The 27,500-nt window shown below is 45.3% G+C and overlaps 1 protein-coding gene across 1 annotated transcript in view; it reads right to left on the reverse strand.

Moving 5' to 3' along the window:
• Positions 1-931: 931 nt before the first annotated feature.
• LOC113829834 (granzyme G) overlaps positions 932-27,500 on the reverse strand; it is a 27,199-nt gene continuing 630 nt past the window's right edge. The window contains exons 2-7 of the mRNA XM_070127987.1: positions 6,180-6,225; positions 5,605-5,746; positions 5,149-5,321; positions 2,320-2,400; positions 1,879-2,012; positions 932-1,344 (exon numbers count right to left, since the gene is read on the reverse strand). Of these exons, the coding sequence (XP_069984088.1) occupies positions 1,114-1,344; positions 1,879-2,012; positions 2,320-2,400; positions 5,149-5,321; positions 5,605-5,746; positions 6,180-6,225 (807 nt within the window). The 3' untranslated portion in view covers positions 932-1,113. The remainder of the gene's footprint in view (positions 1,345-1,878; positions 2,013-2,319; positions 2,401-5,148; positions 5,322-5,604; positions 5,747-6,179; positions 6,226-27,500) is intronic.

Here is a 27,500-nt window from a genome sequence, read left to right on the forward strand (position 1 = left end):
TATATATATATATATATATATATATATATATATATATATATATATATATATATATATATATATATATATATATATATATATATATATATATATATATATATATATATATATATATATATATGCTTGAGTGCATATATGTGTGCAAGTATGTACGTATCTGTCTGCGTGTATACATGTATGCATGAATGAGCGTTTCTTTTGTTATGAATGCGTTTAATCTATCTATGAATGCATAATTAATTATAAAAGCAACGATAGTATTGGATATCAAAGCTAATAATATTTGATATGCCTAGTAAATTGTCACCTTAGATATCTTCAAAATCATGGCACACATTAATTTTAAAATAAATGAATAGAAAGAAAGTGCCAAGGATTCACTGCCTATTTTGCAGTTTAGAGATCTTATACGAGGACGTTTGTCAGTTCTGTGAAGAATACTAAACATCGTAAGTAGGTGTATGGTGTGTCTGATTCAATGCACTTTGGTAATATTGGAGTCTTTCCTGAACTTGCTCAACAAAAAAGGCAGATGGAACTCATACACAAGAAAAGAAAAAGAATCAAGATCTAAGGCTAGCTGCAGCCACTGTGGTGTACACCTGCGCTGCCGTGCTACGAAAAACCGCTTCCAAGAATTTCATTCATAGACACTGGTAAGGCAAGAAATAGTGTAAATGGTTTATGTAGTCTGCGCTGCATACTTTTTCATCTTCTCTTCCTTCTTGATATGTACCAAACAGGATTTAGTATTAAATGTCTTGCTCTTTATATATCACTTGCATCCAGAACTGTATTATAATTACTATTGTAATAATTAGCGTTTAGTTTTTCTGTCAGTTTTCATATTTGCAACAGCTAGCAAGGGAACTATTTCTTATAAATGCAAATAGAAGTATATTGCTTTTAGTGATGAAGTAAAAACGCTCAGTTTACTTAATTCGTAAGAACTTTATTTGATTATACATTTCAATAAAATGAAACATGCAAATGAAGTATTTCCACACTACTTAAATGGAACTCAGAGTCCCTTAAAAATATTTATCGACTATGTATAGTTAGTTGATAAACACACAAAGGATGCATTGATGAACAAAATCAATATAAACACTCCTATATCCAGTACAGAAATAGTTGAGCCAATACAATAAGTACTAAAGACAGATCCAAAATACCGCATCCACTGAGAAACGTGTAATTAGGGTGCATTGCGCGCTCGATCCATATGAGGTGATGATAAACACTAGTAAATCCTTGAGGGATGTCTGTTATACAACACTTCGTGCCGAAGGAAACGAGGCCCACGAGATAGCCTTCGTGCATCGCTGGACCCCCTGAGTCGCCCTGGAAAAGGAGGGAATAGATGAACGGAAGTGATGTTCAGTGAGAAAGGGACTGGGAAAGGAGGGAAATAGACAGATGAATAGGGAAAGAGAGAGGGAGAGAAAGGAAGGAACAAACCAAAAAGGAGGGAATAAACAGATGGATAGGGAAAGAGACAGAGGAAGGGAGAAAGGAACAAACAAGAAACGAGGGAGAAGGATAGATAGGGAGAGAGGAGGAGGAAAGCGAGAGACAGAGAAATAATCTCCACTGCTGATGTTAGGTATTAATTCTATCTTCAGGAAATAAGTAACTGTTGATTATGCGTAATTCCTCTTCCTTATGGAGAGGGAGAAAGAGAGAGGCAGAGAGATAGAGAAAAAGAGAGGTAGAGAGATAAAGACAGAAAAAGAAAAAGGCAGAGAGACGGAAACAGAGAGAGACAGAGAAAGAGAGAAGCAGATAGACGGGCAGGCAATTAGACAGAAGGAAAGAGAAACAGACAGGGACAGAGTATATCCCAAATATTCAGCAGACCAAGAAAGAGCGACTCACATTACAGGGGCTAACATTCGTCGCACGTGTGCAGATTATGGTTTCGTCCACGAACCGAAAAGTCTCCTTGCATTTCTGAACAGTGATGGTCCGGGTAACTATCTCTTGTAGAGTAGTTTTTTTAGTTTCCGACACTGCAATTCAGGCGATGGTAAGAACGAATATATAGATATTCAGAGCGAAAAAAAATAACATTAAATTCAGCTTCTCATAAAAAATGGCAGGGGGGGGATCATAAGAAATCAATTTCATATTTATCTACACTTTAACAGTGTAGATAATAAAACAAATCTTCATTTTTGTAAAAAGAAATATATATTTCTTAAAATAAGAAAAAAAAGAAAGAAAAAACAAGAAGAGAGAGAGAGAGATAGATAGAGAGAGAGAGAAATATATATACATTAATCATTCAATGTCTTATTAAGTGCTTATATTACTTACTGGTTCTTCCCCAACCGGTGACCACCACAGGCGTATCTGCTTTCACTGGATGAGTCGGCAATTTGAGAGGAAAAACTTTATCTGAGAAGGGAAACGAAATGCTTTTTTTTTTTATTTTTTTTTGCATGTATATATATTAAACATATATGTATATATATATGTATATATATATATGATGCATATATATCCATATATGTATTACATATATATATATATATATATATATATATATATATATATATATATTAGATATATATGTACATATGCATATACATGAATGTATGTATGCATATATGACAGCGTATTTCATTCATCACCATCATTAGAAGCTTACGCCGACGGGGGCGCATAACCACGTCCACCCTTTGTTTCCACCTTTTGGGTCCCTCATAGCAAGCTGCCAGATAGAGACTCAGCCCATCTCGAGCTCCTCACAACAGGTTTGATCGGTCTGCCCAAGCCACGACTTCCTCGGTCGTCCTACAGACCTCCTCCATCCCGGGTTCTCTTACAAAGACAACCTGGTGGGCAGGATCATCCTGTGGGAAGCGAGCCAGGTGGCCATATAGCCTGAGTTGGTAATCACGGATTGTGCAGATAACAGGTCCTGAGCCAGTCTCACCGTGAAATCGTTGGTTGGACATGTGGTCTCGCCAACAATACCCGATGATCCGGCACAAGGACCTATTACAGAAGGCATCAAGACGAGACTCAAAGGTACAGGATAATGTTAAGGCTTTACTACCATATAGCAAAACTGGTATGATCAGGGCCTTGTAAACCCGTAGCTTGGTCTTTCTGCACAGGTACCGACATCTCCAGATACTCTTGGCGAGAGAGTTCATGACCCCTGCTGCCAGGCCAATCTGTCTTCTGACTTCTTGGTCTTACAGCCCAGAGTTATGAACTACACTACCAAGGTATGTAAAGCTCTCAGTGTCCTCGCCGGAAGCACGTACCGACTGAACAGGTTCTCCTAGCAAGTCCCCAAAGTCCTGGATCTTGGTCTTGGTCCAGGAGACCTCTAGACCCAAGGGCTTTGCTTCATTGCTAAATGCATCAAGAGCTACCACTTAGGTTTCCAAAGACTCAGAATAGCAATATCACCAGTAAAGGTCTGTAACCTTAATATTGCCGAGAGGTGCTCAACAATGACTTTGAACAGTAGCTCGTCTCAGTATAAAATCCATACAAGTGTTGAAAAGTGCTGGTGCAAGGACACAGCCTTGCCTCACTCCTGAACTAACAGGAAAGAAGCTCGACAAGTACCCATCACACTTTACAGCACTTTCAGTACCAGTATACAGACTTGCTATTAGTCTAATAATCCTTGTTGGAATTCCTCTCACTCTCAGTCTTCCCTCAGAGTGATTGCCGAACGCTTTCTTGAGGTCGATGTAAGCTGCAAGCAGCCCACACCCGAACTCACGACGGTGCTCTGCAATGACTCGAAGCGCAAGGATATGATCTATTGTGGACTTACCAGAAGTGAATCCAGATTGCTCCGGCCTCTGATGCCTCAGTAGGTAGTCCCTGATACGTCTCAGAAAGATATGGGCAAGAACCTTGCCTCGGTGATTGCTGCAGTCCCATCGGTCCCCCTTCCCCTTCCAGAGAGAGATGACCACACCCCTTAATAGGGGTGTACCTGACCGCCAGATGGCAGCCAGGACAGCATGCAACCTCTGTGCCATAGGTTCACCACCAGCGTTTAACAGTTCAGCTGGAAAGCCGCTGCTTTGCCATTCTTCAGCTTGGAGATCGCCTCCCTAACTTCAGTTAGGGAGGATGGATCCTCACTGATGGGTTTGTCCGTCAACGTAATCTTGGCACTACCCACATCCAAGTTAACTGTTGGTGGGTCAATCTGGTACAGCTGCTCAAAATACTCAGTCCAACACTCCTGCACCGCAACAGGATCTGAGACGATCTGACCACTTACTGAGTGAACTGCTGTGACTTGTGGTGAGGGCTTGGAGTTCAGCTTTCTCAGGGCTTGGTATGCAGGACGAAGGTCATTTACTAAGAAATGGCCTTCGATCTCCTCAGCAAGACTCTTATTAAGCTGCTCCTTGTACCTTCTTAACAGAGACCGAGTTCTGCGCACCTGAGAATGGTGCAAATCCCAATCCCCTGCCAGACGAGCTGCATGGCAAAGCATCTATGACTTCCAGTGTCTCCTGTGAGATAAAATTCTGTCTTGCCCTCGGTCGTTCACCTAACGATTCTTGGGCTGCATCAAGTGTTTCGCGCTTGAAGGTGTCCCACACAAGTACAGGGTCCGTCAGATTGTCGAGTGCTGTGAAATGACCGCTGGGGAGTTTTGAAGTGTACCTGGAGGGTAGCCACAACCAATCTATGGTCAGTACCACAGAACTCAGCACTGGAACCAGGAACCAGAAATCCTCAAATCCTGGGACGTAGCAAAGTCCCGGAAAAGGAGGCTATTCTCGCTGCCGGTATCACCTCCCGAACCATGAGGACCGACAGACATCTCATAGCCAGCTCGATCACAGCGATACTGCATTGAAGTCACCCAGAACAATACGGATATCTCGCCGGGGACAACTGTCTGCCACGGATGCAAGTTTGGCGTTGAACATCTCTTTCACGTCGAGTTTACAAACATCGGTAGAAGCGTACACAGCAATAAGAGACATGAAACCAATTGCTAGCTTCAGTCTCAATGCCATTATTTCGTCGACTTTTACGAAAACGTGTATAGACAAATGTATAAATATATAGGCACATGCACACATATGCAAACACAAATACAAACAAGAACATTTACACCCTTAAACGTTAACCGAAAAGAACATTAGAACGCACCAGTCATTTTCATTTTCTGTTCCAGTTTCAGGACAGCAATGTCATTAGTTATGCCCTTGTCTCTGTAATAGTCCGGATGAAGGAATGCTTTTGCAACGGGAATCACCTGGGTAAAGCTCTCCTTCACCTTTAGATCGTGTATGCCCACAGTTACAGTCATTCGCCTATTCTTGCTAAGAAAAAAAAAAAAAAGGAAAATGAAAAGAAAGGAGAGAAGAGCAAATTATTATGGCGAAGAAAGAGTAGAAAATGTAGAAGCTGTAACATGCAGAAACAGGACTGGGCTATGCCAGCATACTGTTGCTGTTGTTATAATATTACTTTTAATATCAATATCATTCTTATCATTATTGATATCTTTGATAATTATATTATCATTATTGTGAATATATCATTATATACATTACCATTAGCATTATTATCATTATCATCAACATCGTCACCATCAGTACTCACTCTAGTATGCAGTGGGCAGCTGTCAGGACAAACAGTTTACTGATGACAACACCACCACAATAACTTCCTTTTGTTCTAAACAAAACCTGGTACCCGCGCTTGTACGGCTCTGCCTCATAGCCTCCCACGATGCGCTGGTCAGCTGAGAGGAGGGGGAAATGGTGCTAATTTTGAGTATGGATTATAGTGTGTGTTTGGGTATTGTGTGTTGTGTTGGGTGATGTGTGAGTGCAGATAGCATGGCGTGAAAGTGACAGCTGCATTACAGACAATTTCTCATTTCTCAACATATCTTTATGTTTCCAACCATTGTTTCGTATTTAGTAATACAAATAAAAAAATCACGATTTTGACAATAATGACCACAGCAAATATAGCAATTATAATAGCAAAGTGTGTGGGTGCGTTTTAGTGTGTGTGTGTGCCTATGCTTGTATCTGTGGGTTTGAGCGTATGTTTGTATGTGTGCGGGTGTACGTTTGCATGCGTGTGTGTGTGTGTGTGTGCATGTGTGCGTGCGCATGTATGTAACCATGTACGCATATATGTATGTGTGCGCGGAGACAGAGACTTACAAAGAGCAGATCCTTCAGCAGGGACCTCGACTGGAGGAATCGGGGTCTGGAAAATAAATTTAATCATATAAGTTACAATTTATTACCTACAAAGCATGCAACTTGTTATGTAAAGCTGTAAAAATAAGATTAATTTCCCCTAATCAAACGCCGTTTAGACTCTGTGAGGACGACAGTGGTTACGCTTCTCTCTCGACTTTTGAATAGTATAATTACTTTCATGGATATCATTTGATAAGAACTATTTATTTGGATTTGGTAGAATAGAAAGGAAAATGTATTCTAAGCTCATAAGAATGAAGCTTACATTGAACGTTAAAATATGGTTTCGTCCCTAGATCTGTTCAACAATATATGCCTAACTATTCATTTGTACACTTTATAGCATTTTATAAATCAACTTAAATTTTGAATTCATTTACACAACCATAACACACTGTATAACAAACATCACAACTGATATATAATCAGTCCCTTACAACAGGTTTACGGCATCTCACAATTAATATTCGAATTGTGGAATGGAAGGGAAACGAGGACCGTCTAAATTGCCCGTCATTATCGCAAGCACCATGCATGAACACAATCACTGTACTTTTATTAAATTATCGAGTATAATTACCGAACAGATGTAGTCTGGCACATAAAAGCAAGAGGGCGAAACAACACAAAATAAATAAAGTAAATGAAAAATGAATAAATGAAAATTAAAAATTACCTTCAATTTAATATAATTTTAAAATAACAAAAACAATGTTTTCAGATACAAATACGATATTCCGCGGTTCGCCATAATGGTCGTATATTACTAACTGGTACAGGTACAGTTTCTTAATTACATTACAAGTGGGTACCCCTTTTGTACATCTAGCAACCTCATCGACGTAAACGTAGCGTAAATAGTATCTTTCATGAATGTTGTTTGTAAGAAAATGTGATTCGAAGCCTATGAATAACAAGTGTTTATTATTATCCTATTTTTGGAAAGAATATGTCATTTGATCTTTCATTTACCTCAAATGTGACAACAAAACGTGTGACATTCGTTATCGTCGACTTTGTAGTGGGATATTTTCCAAATGCGATTTCCTGAAATCCTCTTCATCGAAATGGCAACACTTATGGAGGCCAGGCGGTATTCGCCCTCCCTCTTCTTTCAACACAAGGATAAATAATAACTGCACATTTCTTGAAATATAAAAAGTTAAATATTTCTTTTAAACATCTATGTACAGCAGGCAAATCAAATGAAAATCGCCGAGTCCTTTGTAAATGCTTTTCGTAGTTGCACCATGTGTTGGCGGCTAATGTAACCAGTTACGTGACTCGAGTTTCTTCTTTTCGCCAGAACTAAACATACTGCATTATTTTCTTAATTATAGAATATTAACTGAACTCAAAACCGCAGTGACGCATTGTCACTGTACGCGCGCTTGCATGTGTGTGTGCAGCGTTTATGGAAATACGAAGTCAATAGATGGGGATGGGTTGCGATACAATATGCATTGTATTGGACGTGAGGTCCAGACTAGGCGAGTCCCCCTATGGCAATGGATTGGTATCTGCCATAGACTGGTGTCAATCATCTCTTTAAGGAGCTTTTGTGTGTGGGTGTGTGCCCACAGGTATGGCTGGTATGCTGGAGATCGCCGGGGAGAGCCGCCCCGGGGCGGCTCACCCGTCGGCTAAGGCCTGGGTAGGCCTAGTTGCTGCTGGCTGTCTTGCTCGGCTGGAGGATCGTGAGTGATGAACTCGGCCCGGGTGCGGGAGCTTAAGTGGGTCTGAGCTGTGCCAGCCACCCGGGAACGAGGGGAGCCTGCGGTCCAATAGGTGAGCCGTGAGGTGTCCGTGGTCAACCAATCAGGTCTCGGTATGCGTCGTCGAGAAGCTGCTGATGGTGAGGGCGAGAGGACAGGATGTGGACCTGGACCCAACCTGGGGGAAGTATGCTGCGCTGCAGGTTGCGGGGGTCGGCTACACCCCCTTCTAGCCAGCAGCACCAGGCTCAGCACCATCCGTGGGCATCGATGGCAGCCATCTGCAGTTTGCGTCCGAATTTTATTTTCGTATTTTTATGTTTTATTTATTTTAGCTTTCTTTTAACGGCCTTCAGTTTTATTTGATTTCTTTTAAACAAGTAAAGTAAACCTTTTATTTTCATTTTATTATTTAAACGAGTCATCATAGCGCCTCTGACTCGTGTATGAGATCTTGACCAGCTCAGACCTTGTTTAAAAACGCAGCAGCAACAAATTAAAAATCGTGTGCCACTTGAGTTACCCTAGAGTCCAGGGCCTCTCGTCTCGCTCGATATTGTTGTTTCTGTGTTGCATAACGTAAATTTCAGTGCTTTGATCTTGCAGGTCACACGAGACTACAGTAGGATTAGTCAGCACCCCACCTCAGACTTGCAGCTCTCTTCTGCACCAGGGTAGCCCTCACGGGCATTGACCCCTGATTAGTTAGGCCCAGTAGTCTGGGGCGTCCTTTGGGCGCACTTTTTCTTATATTTTGAATTCCTTCCTTCTCTTAATGTGACTTCCCTGAGCCTTGTGGGCTCCCGTATTCGCTTGGGGATGGGCATCTACTTCCCGTCCTTCGCTTCGGATAGTTTGGCGGTAGGGAAGTGTCCTCCACTTAACTCGATCCCTATGTGGTATTGGAGAACACAACCAGGCTTCCACTGGAGGGGTAGAGGACGATTAACTGCCACACTCTCTTAGCCATTGCTGTTAGGTTGATTACCAATAGTTAAGGGGTTTATTGGTCTTTCAGGACAACGGGCAAGCGCCCAGGGGTCGGACTTGTCCGATGCCCATGATGACTGATCCCCCGGCTACCCCTTCTCCTAGAGGAGGAGGGGCGACCCATGACTCCTCTAAGACCACGACTATGAATAATGGAACCACTACAATTGACCAACGAGAACGACCTCATGCTATCCCTCCAGAGAATGCAAGGTATTTGGCTGTCAGATGCGTGAATGAAAATCAGTTGCTTCATCATCAAGGTCCTTGATGGTCAAGAAATTGCGAGATGGTAGCTTCCTTGTAAAAGTGCAATTCAAATCCCAGGTTAACAACTTAAACTGACGCAGATTCATGATTTCAAGGTAAGAGTAACTATTTATGTTGGCTCATATAACTGTAAGGGAGTAGTCTTTCATAGGGATTTGAGAATGATGGATGAAAATGAAATTCTTGAAAACATGAAGGACCAAGGCATCATAGACCAAGAAAGACGGGAATGTGTGAAGGAAACCGGATTGTGTTTTTGACCTTTGTTTCAAGTAAAATTCCTGTCTATATTGGATACGAACGTGTCCAAGTAAGATCTTGAATTCAAAAACCTATGTGCTGTAATAGATGCCAAACATTTGGACACACCTCATTACGCTGTATTGATAAGGATACTGATAAATTTACTTACGGTAAATGTGCTGGAGCTCATGACACATGTACTGGAAACACTTTCAAGTGTGCTAACTGTGGAAGTCCCCATCAGTCAGGCTCTGCTGTGTGCAGCAGCCTGAAGAAGGAGACTGAAATATTAGCATACATGAGAGGTCATGATGGTAGTTACCATGAACCCAAGAGGAAAGTTGAAGGCTTGACCAACAAGCCCAATACTACCTATGCTTCAGTAGCAACTAACAACACTCCCAGTGCAAGCAGTATCAGTCAGGTGCTTGCAGCTAAGGATAAAGAAATTGCTGATATTAAGGAAATGAAAAAATAATTAACAAGTCAAATTGTTGAATTGAACAAAACAATAAAACAAATTACTGAATCAAACCAACAAAAGCAGCAACGTAAGGATGATACCAAATCACAATCTGGATCATATGTTCCCATCCAAGCGACTCCTGTTAAGAGTTTGCCTGGTTTTTGGTCAGCTCCTCAGAGAGATGCAGGACACGGAGTCTTTTGTCTCCAAGTCTTCCCGCGAGAGGTCACCGGGAAGCTCGGGAGAAGAGGCGCCTCCCTCCCAGAAAAAGGCACTTCCAAACCCCATAAAACATAATCTTCGCATTAACCATTATACAATGGAACTGTCGAAGTCTTAGAACTAGAGTAAACGACCTTAGATTATTAGCCTCGTCTTATGCTCCCGATATTATCGTTCTCGAAGAGACCCATTAAAACAACTTTATCTCTGATGAATTGGTTTCGTTGAGAAACTACCATCTGTGTCGGAAGGATCGAGAGGGTAGGGGTGGAGGCGGAGTCGCCATGTACATCCACCAGAACCTCCCATTTACAGAAGTGACTATAGATTCTACTTTGGAGATTGTCGCATGCAAGGTAAAAGTCAATAGCACTTATATGGCTATATGTTCAGTTTAGGGGACCGTCTGCTTTTTTTTTTTTTTTCGATTTTTCGATTTTCTTACCGATTTTAATGAAACTCACACCCTTTTATTTGGGCCCCTTCCCATTGCCTGTGGTCGATTTTTTTTCGAAATCGCCCAAACACTTTTTGAATTATTGTCAAAAAACGAAAAATGCGAAATTCGCCAAGTTGAAAATGCAGCACCTGGGTCAAAGGATTTCGAATTCAGAAACGGCAAGACATTCAATTTTATTTGATTTTTGCACAGAACTACCTTATATCTACAACTTGATCAAGAGCGTTTTTTCGATTTCGACTTTTTTTTTAATTTTTGAAGTAGGGGACTTCAAGAAAAAAAAAATAGGTAAAAATGTTCTTACATTGACCACTTTTACAAGTACAGGCAAAAATTGCAAAAACGCTCTCGATCAAGTTGCAGAAATTTTATTTTTCTACAAAATGAGCCATAATATGTTAATTTTGGATATATGGTGTGCCCTGAATCCTTTGACCCACCCCTAAAGGTGGAGTTCCGAGATATCGGCATTTTACGTTTCTTCATCTTTCCAAGGCTATCTTGATATCAACAAAAAAGGCATAAGATTAGTCTTTCTACACCATAATCCTCTATCATCTACCTGCATTCCGAAGTCTTGCGGATATTGCCAGCACGTAACGGTTTCTCAAAATCTTACGTTTAGTGCCGAGTGGTGGCAGTGATCTAGGGTCTATAGGCCTACATTGGCCATTTTTAAAAATTTCTCAAAAATCCAAAAAAAAAAAATCATACAGCCATTCTGATTTCATAGAACTATCTTTCTACTATTATATGCAGAAGCCATTTTTGACAAGTTGACCTTACTTTTTTCTTGGTGAATATTTTCCGAAGGTGACTATTTTAACACCCCAATAGGAGATTTTGAAAACATATGTCACTTTTACAAGAACCACGTGAAAATATTGCAAATCCTCATGGCAGTATGTAATAGAACTATTATTCAGCTACAAAATGAGCCATAATACTTTAAAATCGGGCCGAATATACGTGTGCTATACGTAAAAATATGATGGACCTAATAATCGCGATCTTATTCCTTTTTATTATGTTTACATTTTACATGACAAATCATGTACAGAATACTTGTATTTGATATAATTATCTATCATTTACCTATTATTGATGCTCTAATGGGGTTTTACAACGTATAATATTTGTCGAAAGAATAACTTTTCTCCAGTCGGACGGGTACCAAACGCATACTTTTCCCCGCGCGGCCGGGGCCGTCCTGGACCATGAAAATCGTCTTTTTAAAACTGCGGAATAACTCTACGGGGTCACGTAGCCAAATTTCACTCTCAGACCCCGTGGAAAGACGAAAAACAATTGCATGGCGATGAGAAAGTATGTATATAAGGTATATGAGCACATATAGATAATTTTCGCGTACCCCATGACCTTTTGTTTATCTATATTGTTACTTCCATTTGTTTCTTTGTTTGTTTGTTGATTGTTTATTTGTTTTTGTTTTTTTTTTGTTAGTTTGTGTTTTCTAATATTTCTAAAAGTTATGAACACATTTTAACAAGATTTTAACCAAAAGTGAGTTTTAACCTAGCTTAGACGCTTATTGCAGTTTGGTGGTGATGCGGACCATGGTTTGGATCCATGAATTTTTTTTTTCTAACTCGAAAAGTTATGAACAGATTTGAATAAAATTTTAACCTGAGGTTTGTCTTAGCCTAGTTAATATTCCATAAATTTTGGTGGTGATCCAGAATATTTGGCAAAACTACCCCCCATGGGTGGGAGGGGGAGGTTTGCATTTTCGAAATGTTTTGCTCATAGATCAAAGTAACTATGTATGATGAAAACATAAAGAAAAGAAAATACACCATATGAATAACATATCATGTTTAGTTATTTGTTTGGAAAATTTCTTCATTGTCGTTTTTTGGACGCTTGCCGGATTTTTTAAATTATTCCGAAAAAAAGAAGGTTGGCCTCATTTTATGTGAAATTTGATAAGCTTTCAGATAATAACCTCATATTTTTATTATCTCTAATCATTGCGTCACAATTGCCGATTTTCTAAGGTAACATAAAAAATAATAATATTTCAGTCGACATCGAAAATCGCTGCTACCACCTAAAAAATAACGGTCGGGCCTTGAAATTTTCAGGGGAGAACCGGGGGCCTAGAAACTCCTTGAAAATGCATTAAAGTCGATTTCGGCAAGAGGGGCGAAAATAGCCGAAAAATCACCAGACGGTCCCCTTTATTGTCCACCTGATAATGTGGTAATTTATGATGAGCTCTTTGCTCTTCAGGATAGTTTACCCCAAATGAAGTATTTTTAGGGATTTTACTGCTCATTATACATTATGTGGTACCCTGCGGGTGGATGGTAGAGGTGAGCAAGTAGTTGAGCTTGTTAATGATTCAGACCTAATCCTTCTGAACGATGGTAGTCCAACGCGAGTGGATGATAATACCGGTAATTTGAGCTTTATTGATCTATCTCGGGTCTCTTCAACAGTAGCAGCTAAGTGCCTGTGGCACAACATTGACGACTTGTTGGGAAGTGACCACTTTCCTATTTGTATTAAATATTCATGCGACACAACCAGAACGCCTTCAGCACCGAAATTTAACGTAGAAAAAGCAGACTGGGTCTCCTTCATAAGAAACGTGAAGCTCGAACTTATTGGAGAAACCATTGATGATAAAGTAAACAATATTCAAAATTCTATTTTAGATGCAGCAATGAAATCCATTCCCAAGACTTCGACAGATAGCGTAAAAGCATAGAGTTCCAGGTTGCCACAGAGTACTGCGTGAATGCAATAGGGCCTACAGGCTTTTCAAAAATAACGTCATAAACCAGAACTTTTGCAACTATAAATTAGCAAGAGTTAAGGTTCACAGAACAATCAGACAAGCCAAAAGAGACATCTGGCAAAGCTTTGTCTCTACAATCAATAGCAACACCAAAATATCACAGGTTTGGTCCGCTGTCAATAAAATCAATCTTTCAAAATTAAAAACATCATTCGTGAGGGAACCAATTTAGAATCGCCTAGAGACGTCGCTATTGCACTCGCCAGGCAATTCTCTTATACAAGCAGCTCAGACAACTACCATCCTGCATTCCAGACCATCAAGGAAGCGGCTGAGCTGCAACCCATACACTTTGCCACAGGAGATGAATTTAATTTCAATAAAGACCTTACAGTGAGTGAACTTGTTCGGGCCCTAGAAACCTGTAGAGGAACGTCCCCAGGCCCCAATGAGATTCGGTATGAGATGATAAAGCATTGCTAGACGTGTAGAATGAAATTTGGAAAAGCCAGACTCTTCCAAACTCATGGCACTTCGCCCATATCATTCCCATATTGAAAGGAGGGGGAAATCCCAAATATGCCATCTCCTACCGCCCAATTGTGTTGACAAGTTGCTGATGCAAGGTCATGGAATGAATTGTTAACCGTAGGCTATTGCATTTTTTGAATTACAAGAATCTACTAGTTGAGGAGCAGTGCGGTTTCTGAAAAGGACGCCAAACTCTCGATCAGCTAGTACAACTGGCCAGTTATATTCAAATGATGCTCGCTTGGTGCTCACGCGTGTGTGTGCACGCGTGTGGTTGTATGTGTATGGTTGCGTGCGTGTGAGTGCGTGTTGTGTGATTATGTGCATGTGAGTAACCCCCTTGGTTGAATTGCACGTGCCGACTATCAGCTCGGTGTTCCTATGTATACATGATTTTATCCATCCTATTTAAAATCCCTTTTAATGTATCATATTTCTTGTGTTTTAAAGTTTATTTTTATTGTTTTATTTTCTTTTTATTGAAAGTTGAATCTTTTTCACGTCACGGCCTCCCGCGGCCCCCTTTGTACCGCGAGAAATAAACATTCGTTATTCTACTGTACCACAGGGCATTTCTCTCCTCATCCTCTGGCATTTTGTACATATTACATTTAGTTTATACCTAAGTGGCTAGCAGCTCCAGCTAAAGATCCTAAAAGAACGGAAAAGCTAAGTATTAAGCCTCAATGACGGTATTTTTTAAAGATAGAGCTGGACCGTGCAGGATTATAATTATGCATACACCATATATCATTATGCAGCCTCGTGGTTCTCCCACTTCACCTTATTTCTTTCTTCGGTCTTCTACTACCGTTTCTCCTTTCATTTTACCCTCCTGTATCCTGTACTATTCTTATGCTAACCTATCTACTCTTTCTTCCTGACTCGTTACAGTTTTTAGTTATTTTTATGTGTTAATCATTCATCCGCACACCTAGAATATGCAAAGATTTTCCGCCGTGACTCCGACAATGTCATATCCCTTGGGACTGTAGCAGTAACTAGTAAGAGGGATGTTGACATCAGGGGATGGACATATCCTGCGGATGCCCACTGACCTTTATGGGGAGGGACCTTGGCCCTTAAGGCACTCCTCTGAGTAGGTGGGGCCCCCTGGGGACTACAGGTCTAAAATTTCTGGTGGGCAGCGGTGGGGCGTCACGGCAAAGACCATCAGTCGGGAAATTTCGCATGCTTTCGGATAGCTTTGTTTTTTGTAATTTGTGAGCTACCGTAATTTTTTTTATTGTGTTAGCATGTTGTCATCGCTCTTTCATTCAAGTAAGCTTCATGTTTTGTATTTGTTATAGTATTTTTGAGTTATAGCTAATTCACCTCTTCCAGGTATTTATCGTACTAATCGCCAGCTCTGTTTATCCTTTGTGTGGCTCATTTCAGTTTTAGGCATTTTAATGATTTTATTAACCCGTTCTCCCACAACAGCTGCATTTCGTGCCAGTGTTCAACCCCTGTGCTAGTGCGTGTCAGTAGGGGTCTCCTCGTTGTGTATGTCAGTCTACCCGTTCTGTGCGTCAGTCTGCCCGTCTCCTCGTTCTGTATCAGTCTGCCCGTCTCCTCGTTCTATGTGTCAATCTACCCGTTCTGTGCGTCAGTCTGCCCGTCTCCTCGTTCTGTATCAGTCTGCCCGTCTCCTCGTTCTATGTGTCAATCTACCCGTTCTGTGCATCAGTCAGCACGTCTCCTCGTTCTGTGTCAGTCTGCCCGTTCTGCGCGTCAGTCTGCCCGTCATCTCGTTCTCTGTCAGTCTGCCCGTTCTGTGCGTTAGTCTGCCCGTTCTGTGCGTCAGTCTGCCCGTCATCTTGTTCTGTGTGTCAGTCTGCCCGTCATCTCGTTCTGTGCGTCAGTCTACCCGTCATCTCGTTCTGTGCATCAGTCTGCCCGTCTCCTCGTTCTGTGTCAGTCTGCCCGTTCTGTGCATCAGTCTGTCCGTCATCTCGTTCTCTCTGTCAGGCTGCCCGTCATCTCGTTCTCTGTGTCAGTCTGCCCGTTCTGTGCGCCAGTCTGTCCGTCATCTCGTTCTGTGTCAGGCTGCCCGTCATCTCGTTCTGTGTGTCAGTCTGCCCGACATCTCGTTGTGTGTCAGTGTGCCCGTTCTGTGCGCCAGTCTGCCCATCTCCTCGTTATGTGTCAGTCTGCTGGTCTCCTCGTTCTGTGCGTCAGTCTGCCCCTCTCCTCGTTCTGTGTGTCAGTCTGCCCGTCTCCTCGGTCTGTGTCAGTCTGCCCGTCTCCTCGTTCTATGTGTCAATCTACCTGTTCTGTGCATCAGTCTGCCCGTCATCTCGTTCTGTGTCAGTCTGCCCGTTCTGTGCGTCAGTCTGCCCGTCATCTCGTTGTGTGTGTCAGTCTGCTCGTCATCTTGATCTGTGTGTCAGTCTGCCCGTCTCCTCGTTCTGTGCGTCAGTCTCCCCGTCTCCTCGTTGTGTGTCAGTCTGCCCTTCTCCTAATTCTGTGTCAGTCTGCCCGTCTCCTCGTTCTGTGTCAATCTGCCCGTTCTGTTCGTCAGTCTGCCCGTCTCCTCGTTCTGTGTCAATCTGCCCGTTCTGTTCGTCAGTCTGCCCGTCTCCTCGTTCTGTTCGTCAGTCTGCCCGTCTCCTCATTCTGTGTCAGTCCGCCCGTTCTGTTCGTCAGTCTGCCCGTCTCCTCGTTCTGTGTCAATCTGCCCGTCTCCTCGTTCTGTGCATCAGTCTGCCCGTCTCCTCGTTCTGTCTGTCAGTCTGCCCTTCTCCTAATTCTGTGTCAGTCTGCCCGTCTCCTCGTTCTGTGTCAATCTGCCCGTTCTGTTCGTCAGTCTGCCCGTCTCCTCGTTCTGTGTCAATCTGCCCGTCTCCTCGTTCTGTTCGTCAGTCTGCCCGTCTCCTCGTTCTGTGTCAGTCTGCCCGTTCTGTTCGTCAGTCTGCCCGTCTCCTCGTTCTGTGTCAATCTGCCCGTCTCCTCGTTCTGTGTGTCAGTCTGCCCGTCTCCTCGTTCTGTGTCAATCTGCCCGTTCTGTTTGTCAGTCTGCCCGTCTCCTCGTTCTGTGTCAGTCTGCCCGTTCTGTTTGTCAGTCTGCCCGTCTCCTCGTTCTGTGTCAATCTGCCCGTCTCCTCGTTCTGTGTGTCAGTCTGCCCGTCTCCTCGTTCTGTCTGTCAGTCTGCCCGTCTCCTCGTTCTATGTCAGTCTGTCCGTTCTGTGCGCCAGTCTGCCCGCCTCCTCGTTCTGTGTCAGTCTGCCCGTTCTGTGCGCCAGTCTGCCCGTCTCCTCGTTCTGTGTCAGTCTGCCCGTTCTGTGCGCCAGTCTGCCCGTCTCCTCGTTCTGTGTCAATCTGCCCGTCTCCTCGTTCTGTGTCAGTCTGCCCGTTCTGTGCGTCAGTCTGCCCGGCTCCTCGTTCTGTGTGTCAGTCTGCCCGTCTCCTCGTTCTGTGTCAGTCTGCCCGTCTCCTCGTCCTGTGCGTCAGTCTGCCCGTCTCCTCGTTCTGTGTCAGTCTGCCCGTCTCCTCGTTCTGTGTCAGTCTGCCCGTCTCGTTCTGTGTCAGTCTGCCCGTTTCCTCGTTCTGTGTGTCAGTCTGCCCGTCTCCTCGTTCTGTAGATCAATCTGCCCGTCTCCTCGTTCTGTGTGTCAGTCTGCCCGTTTCCTCGTTCTGTGTGTCAGTCTGCCCGTCTCCTCGTTCTGTAGATCAATCTGCCCGTCTCCTCGTTCTGTGTGTCAGTCTGCCCGTCTCTTCGTTCTGTAGATCAATCTGCCCGTCTCCTCGTTCTGTGTGTCAGTCTGCCCGTCTCCTCGTGTCCTCGTTCTGTGCGTCAGTCTGCCCGTCTCCTAGTTCTGTGTGTCAGTCTGCAAGTCCCCTCGTTCTGTGCGTCAGTCTGCCCGTCTCCTCGTTCTGTGCGTCAGTCTGCCCGTCTCCTCGTTCTGTGTGTCAGTCTGCCCGTCTCCTCGTTCTGTGTGTCAGTCTGCCCGTCTCGTTCTGTCTGTCAGTCTGCCCGTCTCCTCGTTCTGTGTCAGTCTGCCCGTTCTTTGCGTCAGTCTGCTCGTCTCCTCGTTCTGTGTGTCAGTCTGCCCTTCTCCTATTTCTGTGTCAGTCTACCCGTTCTGTGCGCCAGTCTGCCCGTCTCCTCGTTCTGTGTCAGTCTGCCCATCTCGTTCTGTGTCAGTCTGCCCGTTCTTTATTTCAGTCTTGCCGTCTCCTCGTTCTGTGTATCAGTCTGCCCGTCTCCTCTTTCTGTGTGTCAGTCTGCCAGTTCTGTACAGCAGTCTGCCCGTCTCCTCATTCTGTGTGTCAGGCTGCCCGTTCTGTGCATCAGTCTGTCACTCCTCGTTCTGTGTGTCAGTCTGCCCGTTCTGTACAGCAGTCTGCCCGTCTCCTCATTCTGTGTGTCAGTCTGCCCGTCTCCTCGTTCTGTGTGTCAGTCTGCCCGTCTTCTCGTTCTGTGTGTTAGTCTGCCCGTTCTTTGCGTCAGTCTTCCCGTCTCTTCGTTCTGTGTGTCAGTCTGCCCGTTCTGTACGTCAGTCTGCCCGTCTCCTCGTTGTGTGCGTCAGTATGCCCGTTCTGTGCTTCAGTCTGCCCGTCTCCTCGTTCTGTGTGTCAGTCTGCCCGTTCTGTGCGTCAGTCTGCCCAGCTCCTCGTTCTGTGTCAGTCTTCCCGTCTCCTTATTCTGTGTCAGTCTGTCCGTCTGCTCGTTCTGTGCGTCAGACTGCCCGTCTCCTCATTCTGTGCGTCAGTCTGCCCGTCTCCTCGTTCTGTGTGTCAGTCTGCCCGTCTCCTCGTTCTGTGTGTCAGTCTGCCCGTCTCGTTCTGTGTGTCAGTCTGCCCGTCTCCTCGTTCTGTGTGTCAGTCTGCCCGTCTCCTCGTTCTGTATATCAGTCTGCCCGTCTCCTCGTTCTGTGTGTCAGTCTGCCCGTCTCCTCGTTCTGTGCGTCAGTCTGCCCGTCTCCTCGTTCTGTGTCAGTCTGCCCGTTCTTTTCGTCAGTCTGCCCGTCTCCTCGTTCTGTGCGTCAGTCTGCTCGTCTCCTCGTTCTGTGTGTCAGTCTGCCCTACTCCTAATTCTGTGTCAGTCTCCCCGTTCTGTGCGCCAGTCTGCCCGTCTCCTCGTTCTGTGTCAGTCTGACCGTCTCTTTATTCTGTGTCAGTCTGTCCGTCTCTTCGTTCTGTGCTTCAGACTGCCCAGCTCCTCGTTCTGTGTCAGTCTGACCGTCTCTTTATTCAGTGTCAGTCTGTCCGTCTCTTCGTTCTGTGCTTCAGACTGCCCGTCTCCTCATTCTGTGCGTCAGTCTGCCCGTCTCCTCGTTCTGTGTGTCAGTCTGCCCGTCTCCTCGTTCTGTGTGTCAGTCTGCCAGTCTCCTCGTTCTGTGTCAGTCTGCCCGTCTCCTCGTTCTGTGTGTCAGTCTGCCCTTCTCCTAATTCTGTGTCAGTCTGCCCGTTCTGTGCGCCAGTCTGCCCGTCTCCTCGTTCTGTGTGTCAGTCTGCCCATCTCCTCGTTCTGTGTCAGTCTGCCCGTTCTTTGCGCCAGTCTGCCTGTCTCCTTGTTCTGTGCGTCAGTTTGCCCTTCTCCTAATTCTGTGTCAGTCTGCCCGTTACTGTGCGCCAGTCTGCCCGTTCTGTGCGCCAGTCTGCCCGTCTCCTCGTTCTGTGTATCAGTCTGCCCGTCTCCTCGTTTTGTTTGTCAGTCTGCCCGTCTCCTCGTTCTGTGTATCAGTCTGCCTGTCTCCTCGTTCTGTTTGTCAGTCTGCCCGTCTCCTCGTTCTGTGTATCAGTCTCCCCACCTCCTCGTTCTGTGTCAGTCTGCCCGTTCTGTTCATCAGTCTGCCACTCCTCGTTCTGTGTGTCAGTCTGCCCGTTCTGTACAGCAGTCTGCCCGTCTCCTCGTTCTGTTTGTCAGTCTGCCCGTCTCCTCGTTCTGTGTATCAGTCTCCCCACCTCCTCGTTCTGTGTCAGTCTGCCCGTTCTGTTCATCAGTCTGCCACTCCTCGTTCTGTGTGTCAGTCTGCCCGTTCTGTACAGCAGTCTGCCCGTCTCCTCGTTCTGTTTGTCAGTCTGCCCGTCTCCTCGTTCTGTGTATCAGTCTCCCCACCTCCTCGTTCTGTGTCAGTCTGCCCGTTCTGTTCATCAGTCTCCCACTCCTCGTTCTGTGTCAGTCTGCCCGTTCTGTACAGCAGTCTGCCCGTCTCCTCGTTCTGTGTATCAGTCTGCCTGTCTCCTCGTTCTGTTTGTCACTGTCCGTCTCCTCGTTCTGTGTATCAGTCTCCCCATCTCCTCGTTCTGTGTGTCAGTCTGCCCGTTCTGTTCATCAGTCTGCCACTCCTCGTTCTGTGCGTCAGTCTGCCCGTCTTCTCGTTCTGTGTCAGTCTGCCCGTCTCCTCGTTCTGTGTGTTAGTCTGCCCGTTCTGTGCGTCAGTCTGCCCAGCTCCTCGTTCTGTGTCAGTCTGCCCCGTCTCCTTATTCTGTGTCAGTCTGTCCGTTTCCTCGTTCTGTGTGTCAGTCTGCCCGTCTCCTCGTTCTGTGTGTCAGTCTGCCCGTTCTGTGCGTCAGTCTGCCCAGCTCCTCGTTCTGTGTCAGTCTGCCCGTCTCCTCGTTCTGTGTGTCAGTCTGCCCGTCTCCTCGTTCTGTGTCAGTCTGCCCGTCTCGTTCTGTGTGTCAGTCTGCCCGTCTCCTCGTTCTGTGTGTCAGTCTGCCCGTCTCCTCGTTCTGTATATCAGTCTGCCCGTCTCCTCGTTCTGTGTGTCAGTCTGCCCGTCTCCTCGTTCTGTGCGTCAGTCTGCCCGTCTCCTCGTTCTGTGTCAGTCTGCCCGTCTCCTTGTTTTGCGTGTCAGTTTGCCATTCTCCTCGTTCTGTGTCAGTCTACCCGTCTCCTCGTTCTGCGTGTCAGTCTGCCCTTCTCCTCGTTATTTGCCAGTCTGCCCGTTCTGTGCGTCAGTCTGCCCGTCTCGTTCTGTGTATCAGTCTACCCGTTCTGTGTGTCAGTCTGCCCGTCTCCTCATTCTGTGTGTCAGTCTACCCGTCTCCTCGTTCTGTGTCAGTCTGCCCGTTCTGTGCGTCAGTCTGCCCGTCTCGTTCTGTGTAGCAGTCTTCCCGTTCTGTGCGTCAGTCTGCCCGTCTCCTCGTTCTGTGTGTCAGTCTGCCCGTCTCCTCGTTCTGTTAATCAGTCTGCCCGTCTCGTTCTGTGCGTCAGTCTGCCCGTTCTGTGCGTCAGTCTGCCCGTTTCGTTGTGTGTGTCAGTCTACCCGTTCTGTGCGCCAGTCTGCCCGTCTCCTCGTTCTGTGCGTCAGTCTGCCCGTCTCCTCGTTCTGTTTATCAGTCTGCCCGTCTCCTCGTTCTGTGCGTCAGTCTGCCAGTTCTTTGCGTCAGTCTGCCCGTCTCGTTCTGTGTGTCAGTCTACCCGTTCTGTGCGCCAGTCTGCCCGTCTCCTCGTTCTGTTTGTCAGTCTGCCCGTCTCCTCGTTCTGTGCGTCAGGTTGCCCGTCTGTCAGTTCTGCGTGTCAGTCTGCCCATCTCCTCGTTCTGTGTCAGTCTGCCCGTCTCCTCGTTCTGTGTGTCAGTCTGCCCGTCTCCTCGTTCTGTGTCAGTCTGTCTGTTCTGTGTGTCAGTCTGCCCGTCTCCTCGTTCTGTGTGTCAGTCTGTCTGTCTCCTCGTTCTATGTGTCAGTCTGCCCGTCTCCTCGTTCTGTGTGTCAGTTTGCCCTTCTCGTTCTGTGTCAGTCTGCCGTGTTGTGTGTCAGTCTACCCGTTTTATGCGTCAGTCTGTCCGTCTCCTCGTTCTATGTCAGTCTGCCCGTTCTGTGCGTCAGTCTGCCCGTCTCCTCGTTATGTGTGTCAGTCTGCCCGTCTCCTCGTTCTGCGTCAGTCTGCCCGTTCTGTGCGTCAGTCTGCTCGTCTCGTTCTGTGTGTCAGTCTGCCCGTTCTGTGCGCCCGTCTGCCCGTCTTCTCGTTCTATGCTGTGCCAGTCTGCCCGTCTCCTCGTTCTGTGTGTCAGTTTGCCCATCTCCTCGTTGTGTGTGTCAGTCTGCCGTGTTATGTGTCAGTCTGCCCGTTCTGTGCGTCAGTCTGCCCGTCTCTTCGTTACGTGTGTCAGTCTGCCTGTCTCCTCGTTCTGTCAGTCTGCCCGTTTTGAGCGTGTCTTCCTATCTCCTCGTTCTGATTCAGTCTGCCCATTCTCTGCATCAGTCTGCCTGTCTCGCTCTGTGTATCAGTCTGCCCGTTCTGTCAGACTGCTTGTCTCCTCATTCTGTGTCAGTCTGCCTGTCTCCTCGTTCTGTGTGTCAGTCTGTCCGTTCTGTGTCAGCCTGCCCGTTCTGTGTCAGTCTGCCCATTCTGTGCGTTAGTCTGCCCATTCTGTGCATCAGTCTGTGTCAGTCTGCCCTTTTTGAGTGTGTACGTGTCTGTGTCAGTCTGCCCTTTCTGAGTACGTATGTCTCTGTGCCAGTCTGCACCTCTGTATTGTGTACATTGTTTCTGTTTTTTTAAAGTTTGTACTGTCTCTTTCTATGTATTGTGTTGATGGTTTCTGCCCGTGTGTGTGACCAGTACTTTACCATTCCTTGTCATTGACACGTGACCCATGCCTCAAAAGGGGACGAGAAAGTTGCCCACAAGAAAAGTCTGTGACCACAGCAGCCAGCCCTCATCGCTTGCCACTTCCCCAGAAGGGTTAGTGCTGCCCCTTGTTATTAGTGGATCGCAGCCCGATCTGTGAAAGGGCAGTACTGTGTTAGCTGCTGACGTCACAATACACGAAGAAAACCTGCAACAGATGAAGGAGGGGTACGAGCAGATGGGTCAGCGAACAATGGCAAGGTAACTCGTGCCTCAATCAGTGGACAAGGACAGGTGCTTAGATCATGCTGCTGTAGGGTTGCAGGAGACCCAGGCTTCCAGGCTGGAGGTTCTGGGACCTGTTACCAAGAAAGAGGAGGTATTGAGCAACCCCACTGTTGGTCCAGTACAGAGATTCCTGGTACCATGATCCTCCGAGCCATAGGCCTTGCGGTACGGATCCACCACAGCCAATGCAACGTCTGAACTTGAATCCTGGCCCCATTCCTTTGATCCCACACAGTCATCATTTGACGGATCGTAATTCGAGCCACCCATCAGGAAGCACATCAGAGGTCCTAGTGCAGTACATCTCCAAGGCCAAAATACCAGAGTTCAGGGGAGAAGTCACTGCAGCTAAGCCCTTCCTCAAAAATCTGGAACTGGAAGGATGGATAAGGGCCATTGAAAACCTAGTGAAACCCCCTACTGCACAGTCTTATACAGGCAGCCAGAACCAACCGTAAAGACCGTGCAGAGCATATTATCAACTCTGCACTTTTCGATAACATAAGCTGGCAAGTGTTCAAGGCCCAGATCTGCAAGACCTTCCATGGTACCTACACCGCTGCCGACTTCTTTAAGGTGCTTTACGAACACCGCATGGCGAATGACCAGGCACCAATGGACTTCTTTCTGGAGATTCAGGGCAACGTGTGTCAGGATTATCGGGACTACCCTGCTGCCATTGGTGACCCAGATGAATTAGTCCATAGAGTATTTGTTAGTGAGCTGTCCCCTGGCTTCGTGACATCTTAGCCGTCAGGGATGATGGTTCGCCAGCAATAAATGGCCGATGCTTCTCAGCGTGTCTGGAACGCAAGGCATAGAGTACGGCACCATAAGCTTGACACGCTCGGGGTAGGGACCATTATGCCTTTGCTATCAAGGCTAATGCAGTGCAGCCATAGACACTCCCCCTGCACAGTCAGAAGTGTTGTACCTACCACCAGGTTACTAGCCACAATGCTGGCTAATGCCGAGCTAGAGCCACCAACCAACCTCAGCATGTTATAATTGCAGAAGGACAGGCCACTATATAAGTGCTTGTCCCTTTCCTGAAGGCCAGGGTACCCAGGCTCCCAACACCACTGGCACAGCACTCCAGGGGAGCTGAACAGGAAACAGGAGCAGAACTGATTACAGTAGCAACTAAACGGCCAGTTGTGGCACTAAGCATCGATGAAATTAATTTGGCAACAGCAGCCTCAGGGCCTTCAACAGCGTCTGTTGCAGATGCAGCCACAGGGCCCCCTGCAGCGTCTGCCCCAGCCGCAGCCTCAGGGCCTCCTGGAGGGTCTGCATTAACCCCAGAGTCAGCTGCAATGTCTGCTTTCTGGAGGGCACATATACCGTTAGCTGTTGAGGGGCTAGAGGAGACTTATGGAGATGGCGAGGAAGAGAGACAGTTTGAGTGGGAGGAGGATCTAACTGAATTCAACCAGTTTTATGCGTTAGAATTAATCAGTGATTAACTCACGGGAAGTTTAGAGAACAGCCGTAAGCAACTAGTAGAGGATAACGCTTGGGTAGCAGCTCTGAACAGTTGTGTACATGACCCTGAACTTTCTATGTAGATGAGTGTCTGTGTACTTTGTTGAACCCCTGAAGAATTTGTGATTTCAGTGTCTTTTGTGATTACAATGTCTTTGTGATGTGTCTCTGTGACATCAGTAAATTGCTTGTGTAGCACCTGTTACTTATTTACATGTATATTTTTTTCTTGCTCTTATTTTTACTGTTTTATTCTTTTGCTCTTGCTTTTACTGTTTTATTCTCGCTCTTGCTTTTACTGTTTTATTCTTTTGCTCTTACTTTTACTGTTTTTTTCTTGCTTTTGTTTTTACTGTTTTATTCTCGCTTTTGCTTTCAATGTATTATTCTCGCTCTTGCTTTTACAGTTTTATTCTCGCTCTTGCTTTTACAGTTTTATTCTCGCTCTTGCTCTTACTGTTTTATTCTCGCTTTTGCTTTTACTGTTTTATTCCCGCTCTTGCTTCTACTGTTTTATTACTGCTCTTGCTTTTACTGTTTTACTCCTGTTCTTACTCTTTTACTGTTTTAGTATGGCTCTTACCCTTTCTTTTACTCTCACTCTTGTTCTCTTAGTGTTTTACTCTTGTTCTTACTATTTTATTGTTTTACTTTTGCTTTTATTGTTTCACTTTTACTCTGCCTATCGCTTTTACTTTGCGTCTATTAGTGTGTGTGGGGGGGGGGGCATGACACGTACTGGCACAGAATCATCATCCCGATTTTTATCTCAGAATATTTGTTGTATTTCTCAAAGACCAGATGATGAGTTGGCTCCAGCAGGGCGCTGATATTCTGGTGGTAATGTAATCGTGCGCTGTTTCTCAGTCCAGTCCCGTCTGCACCGTCAGAGTTCAAGTTTGGCTTTTCCTCTCTTTTCAGGTCTCCGCTGGCTGCTTCGACCCGGATCGGGGGGACGGATTCTGTAGCATGACACTGTTCTCAACGCCCCCATACCCCTCCCCCCCCCTCAAATGATGCTCGCTTGGTGAGCGCGCGTGTGGTTGTGTGCGTGTGGTGTGCTTACGTGTGTAACCACACCACACCTTGGTTAAATTGCACTTGCCGACTGTCAGCTCGGTGTTTCTTTGTATACATGATTTTATCCATTTCTTTTTTAAATCCATTTTAATGTATTATATTTCTTGTGTGTTTTAATGTTTAGATTTATTGTTTTATTTTCGTTTTATTGAAAGTTGAATCTTTTTCACGTCACGGCCTCCCGCGGCCCCTTTTGTACCACGAGAAATAAACATTCGTTTTTCTACTGTACCACGAGGCGTTTCTCTCCTCATCCTCTGGCATTTTGTACATATTACATGAAATTTATACCTAAGTGGCCGGCAGCTCCAGCTAAGGACCCTAAAAGAACGGAAAAGCTAAATATTAAGCCTCAGTGACGGTATTTACTAAAGATAGAGCTGGACCGTGCAGGATTGCACTTATACATATACCACATATCATTATGCAACCTCGTGGTTCTTCTATTAGACCTTATTTCTTTCTTGTCTTCTACTAGCGTTTCTCCTTTCATTTTACCCTCCTTCTACTTATTGTACTTTTCTTATGCTAGCCTATCCACTTTTTCTTCCTGAATCTTTACACCGTTTTTAGTTATTTTTATTTGTTTTAATTATTCATCCGCACACCTAGAACATGCACAGATTTCCCGCCGTGACTCTCACAAGGCCATATCCCTTGGGACTGTAGCAGTAACTTGTAAGGGGGATGTTGACATCAGGGGGTGGACATACCCTGCGGAGGGACCTTGGCCCTTAAGGTACTCCCCTGGGTAGGTGGGAAACCCTGAGACTACAGGTCCATATACTACACCTACGACATGACATGGTGATACGGCCAACTCAAAAAAACTTTAAGCTTTCGGATTACGTGGAAAATTGCCTTGTTTCATTCAAAATTTCATTTCTGACAGAACTTTAGCTGTCACTTTCTCGGACATTTTTGTCCAGGCAAACGGGGTCCCAAAAGGAAGTGTCTTGTCACCTACTTTATTTCTGTACATGATAAATGACATCTCACCAGCTCCCCCTCGGAATCCTAAATACTCACTGTACGCTGATGATTGTGCATTATGGCATTACAGCAGTAATGCAGAATATTTTAGAAAATCGCATCCAATTGGCACTGGATATGATTCATAACTGGGGCCTCCAGTGGGGTGTTAAGTTTTCCACAAGAAAGAGTATTGGGGTAATTTTTTCACGTAGGAGGATGTCGAACAACCACCCAATACCTATTCAAATTTCTGCTAGATTTCTTGGTCTACTTTTTCATTGTACACTTCATTGGAAAGACCACATTGATCAGTTAAAGAATAAATGTCAAAAGCACTTAATTTACTAAAGTGCATTTCTGGAAATAAATGGGGAGCTGATAGAAAGTCTTTGCTAATAATATTTAAAGCCCTGATTAGGTATAAAGTAGATTATGGTTCTATCGTGTATGGTTCGGCATCAGACTCAACTTTGAAAGGATTGAATACTGTGCAGAATGCATGTGTGCAGAGATGTCTTGGTGCCCTGAAGTGTATAAGGATTGAGCGTCTTGAGGTGGAGTCAGGAGTACCTCCTCTCCGACTCAGACGCAGCCAGCTGGCGCTGACCTATGCCGTGAAGGTGGCTCGAGACCCAAGCCACCCTAATGGTAATGGTGCCATTAGGCCCTTTACCACAAGATTTCACGACCTCATCCAAAAAGTCGGTATAGATCTCTCTACCATCGATACCCTGCTTCAGACTAATATAGCGCCATGGGAAACGCCCAATTTTGCAATCATGGAAGCTTGACTTCCATCAAGGAAGGCCACGGCGCCGGAGGTGGAGGTATGCCAGAGGTTCAGAGAGATCCTTATTAAACATCTACCTTTTTTCATACATATACCGACGGCTCCAAGACTGAGCAATGTGTGGGTGCGGGTGTGTGGTCAACTGAATGAATTGAAATTCAGATTGCCGAATCATACATCGATCTTTATTGCCGAACTTTTTGCTATTGATAAATCTATTGCTTTTTGACAACTGGCGATCTGGACCTTAGCATAGTTTGTACAGATCTCAGTGTTTTGTGTATTACAAAAGCAAAAATCCACCCTGTGGCAAAGCGAGTGGACCGACCTACAGCTGACCAACAAAATCAGAGAAAACATCGAGATGTGGGACACAGCCCACAGCACAAATATATGTCCCCGCTGCAATAACTACCTCACTATTAACCACATCCTCAGAATGTCAACACTATTACTGAGAGACAAAGTCACTGCTTAA

Source organism: Penaeus vannamei, chromosome 12 (genome assembly GCF_042767895.1).
Source record: "Penaeus vannamei isolate JL-2024 chromosome 12, ASM4276789v1, whole genome shotgun sequence".
Lineage (NCBI taxonomy): Eukaryota > Metazoa > Arthropoda > Malacostraca > Decapoda > Penaeidae > Penaeus > Penaeus vannamei.